The 3,515-nt window shown below is 27.2% G+C and overlaps 1 protein-coding gene across 1 annotated transcript in view; it reads right to left on the bottom strand.

Annotated features, from left to right (window-relative positions):
• LOC105620976 (tyrosine-protein phosphatase non-receptor type 4) overlaps positions 1-3,515 on the bottom strand; it is an 8,804-nt gene that overhangs the window by 2,777 nt on the left and 2,512 nt on the right. Inside the window, exons 2-10 of the mRNA XM_012202451.1 lie at positions 3,122-3,333; positions 2,906-3,034; positions 2,667-2,715; positions 2,377-2,544; positions 2,152-2,272; positions 1,979-2,066; positions 1,754-1,906; positions 1,443-1,675; positions 1,200-1,361 (exon numbers count right to left, since the gene is read on the bottom strand). Coding sequence (XP_012057841.1) covers positions 1,200-1,361; positions 1,443-1,675; positions 1,754-1,906; positions 1,979-2,066; positions 2,152-2,272; positions 2,377-2,544; positions 2,667-2,715; positions 2,906-3,034; positions 3,122-3,333 — 1,315 coding nt within the window. The remainder of the gene's footprint in view (positions 1-1,199; positions 1,362-1,442; positions 1,676-1,753; positions 1,907-1,978; positions 2,067-2,151; positions 2,273-2,376; positions 2,545-2,666; positions 2,716-2,905; positions 3,035-3,121; positions 3,334-3,515) is intronic.

Below are 3,515 nucleotides of genomic sequence, written 5' to 3'. Positions count from 1 at the left end.
AGTATAGTACGTATATATATAATATATATATATATATATATATATATATATATATATATATATAGTATTATAGTTGTTAGTAGTGTAGTAGTGTAGTAGTGTGTGTGTGTGTGTGTGTGTGTGTGTGTGTGTGTGTGTGTGTGTGTGTGTGTGTGTGTGTGTGTGTGTGTGTGTGTGTGTGTGTGTGTGTGCGCTAACAATATTAAACATTTAAAAAAAGCAAATATGAGTAAGGCGTGATAATTGATCGCGCAGATGAAATAATAAACAATTAATTAGAAATCAAAATTTAATTATTTAATCATAGTATATTCTAACTTCTTGGAATTATCCTTAATTTTGACTAGAATTGAAATGCTATTAATATCCTGTTCTCAGAAGTGAAAGATCTTGGTTAGATAAATGTTATAAAAAATATATAGCTACATGACTTGGAATAATGTTAGCGAGCATATGTTTCATTATAAAAAAAATTTTTGACTTTAATATAAATGACTTTAATATAGTACTGGTTACGTAACACACACACACACGCGCGCGCGCGCCGCACGCAATGACCAGAAAGAATAACAACGACAATACGCCATAGTTTACTATTCCTTATTTGTCACAAATTTCAGACCAATAAACTACTACTCTTTTAAACAATTTTGATTGTAAATTATCTTTTTATGGCATCAGCAAGCTTCGCAAATGTATTGAAAATATTAAATAATGAAGATAATATTTGTGCTTTAAATCTCTATATGAAAAAGAATATCTCTTAGATTAATTTCTTCTTCTTGCAATGGAATATATGTTCATTAACATTATTTTTTATAGCTATGTTTTTGATGACATTGTAACAAGGATCTTCCACCTTTAGGTTTACATGACAGGATGTTAATGACATCTTAAATTTAATCGCCAATTGTTAGCTGAGGATAACTTCAAGAAGAATCGAAACGATGATTAAATAATTATACTTAATTTTATTTCTAATTAACTATTTATTATTTTATTCACACAACAATTACCATGCTATACTCATTTTCTTTCTTAATGTTTAAATTTAGTAATTAAAATTTTAATCATTTTCTTAGTCTTTTTGCCTGCTGATTGTTTATATGTAATTACGAGGAAAGTTTATAATTATACGTAACTATATGGAATATTTTTTTCGATATTATAAATAAATATTATTATTATATGTAACTAACTCGTCACTTGGATTTCCTTCACCCCATGCTTGACGAGGTTCACGAGCACCGAGGGATTGAACCTTATTGTCATAAGATCGTGAAGGTCTCCCAGGTATTGCCAATTTTCCTTTATCGTCAGTAACAGTTGCAATAGTATGAGCAATTTTTTTACTAGGTGATCTAAATATTAAAAATTTTCTGAGAAAGATTCTTACAAAATATTAATTTTATAATTCAACTACTATAAAATGTTATAATTACCGTATAAATGTCCTTTCTACACGTGCTCTGTGCTTTCCATCTTCAACTGTTTGAAATTCTGTACGTCCTGAATATGTAAATCTACTACTTAAAGTAAGAGGAAATCGTTTTGGTCGCATTTTCGGGCTGTGAAGTCTAAAGAAGGTATGGTGCTCAACACAAGCTTTCCATAGATTTTTAGAACTACGATAAGTTTGCATGTTAAAACCTAATAACGTGTCATAGTTTTCAGACTGCAATATAAATTAGTTAATTCGCAAAAGTGACAAAAGAAAATCATACATATTAAATTAATAAATAATAAAACTCACTTGTTCTCGTCGAAGTTGTATAAAAAATTGTTTTCTTTTAAAAGAGATTTTAACTATTTTTGACCATGAAAATACATTGATTTTTATACCATTCTGAAATACAACTAGACCAATCGATGTAACACCTAATTGTATTTCTTTATTTGTTGAATCCTGAAAGACAAACAAAATGTATACGTTAATTTTATTTTTAAAAAGTATTTTTTAATCTAATATATTCTATACCCTTGCTTTATGCAATTCCACCCCATACATATCTAAACGTTTCGCATGATCTAAAAAATTAAATTCTGCATCAGCTGGTAATTGTCCCCTATGAATAAAAAAAAAAGAATATATTTGTGATATTAAAGCAAATTACAAGATTTACTAGATATTAAATATAAAAATGTACAAACTTATGCAGTTTATGTAGCTCTGATATCTTCTTTTCCATTTCTTCTGTTTGTCCAGGTATCAATTGCAATTGCGAAAGATATCCTGGTCCATGTTCCTCTGGATGATAATCTCCTAATTCCGCTATATATGCAACATACAAAAATTCTATGTATTAACTCATTTTATTAATTTGCATTCAAGACTAAAATTATTTAAATTTACTTTATTATTTTTAATATACTTACACTGAACTGTATAACTAGCAATTAAACAAGCTGTACTAGGGGGTAATTGGAGTTTTCCTTGAAGAATATCTCTACGTATTTGTAAATAAAACTGATATCTGGTATATTCTTCTTGTAGTTTACTAGGGTCGGACACATAAAATTTTACTCTAAAAAAGAAATGTCCACCTAAAACAAACAAATATATATTATATATTTGCTATATAATATATGTAAAATTAACAAGAAAATATAGTTTAGTTTTCATATAATTATATATATATTTTTTGTTAAAGATGTAGGATCTTTACCCTTACTTCTTATCTGCTTTTTCACAGGTTTAGAGGGATCCAGCCACCTCTAAAAATATTTATACATTAAAGATTAATAATTTTTTAATTGTATTTACACTACTTTATTTACACTAATACATGAACTTTATATATTTTTTTAGTAATATTTATATATTTATATATTTATTAGTATACTTTAAGTAATATTTTGAAAAAACTAAGTATGTAATAAAATAATTCTTTTTAAAATATGTTACCATTATATCAGATGTAGGAATAGTTGTGCTAACTCCATTTTCAGCATATTGTAAACCAAAATAATCTTTTTCAATAAGTTCTAAATGTTGAAACACCAAATCTAATAGAACTTGTCCTTTTGCTCGTTTCTACAATATGTATTTATTTATTAATATATATTTATTTTTATTGTTGCATTTAATTGTTATATCTATGAAAGAACGTTATAGACTTACATCTAATTGAAATGTATGCTGTGTATCATCTAGGAAAGTAACAGTGGCTGATAAAGATTTTAGTCTGCGATTCCTTGCTAATTCAGCACCACGAACGTGGTAGCTCCCACTGGAGCCACTCAGTGCTCTGCGTGATACACTTTCAATCATCTCAAATATATGAAGGCGTGTCAACCACCTTCTCGATACCACCTCTCTGCTATGCTGACCACCTTTGAGAATTAAATGGATTATATATCAATATTTTAACAAAAAATTTACGTAATAATTCGTTAACAATTATTATATTTAATATACTCTTATCAGTACATATAAAATTTGTGAAAAATCCTATACATATATACACACACACATATATATATATATATATATATATATATATATATATATATAT

Source organism: Atta cephalotes (genome assembly GCF_000143395.1).
Source record: "Atta cephalotes unplaced genomic scaffold scaffold00031, whole genome shotgun sequence".
Taxonomy (NCBI): Eukaryota; Metazoa; Arthropoda; class Insecta; order Hymenoptera; family Formicidae; genus Atta; species Atta cephalotes.
Note: the sequence above shows the minus strand (reverse complement) of the source record. Positions and strands in the feature narration are given on the sequence as shown.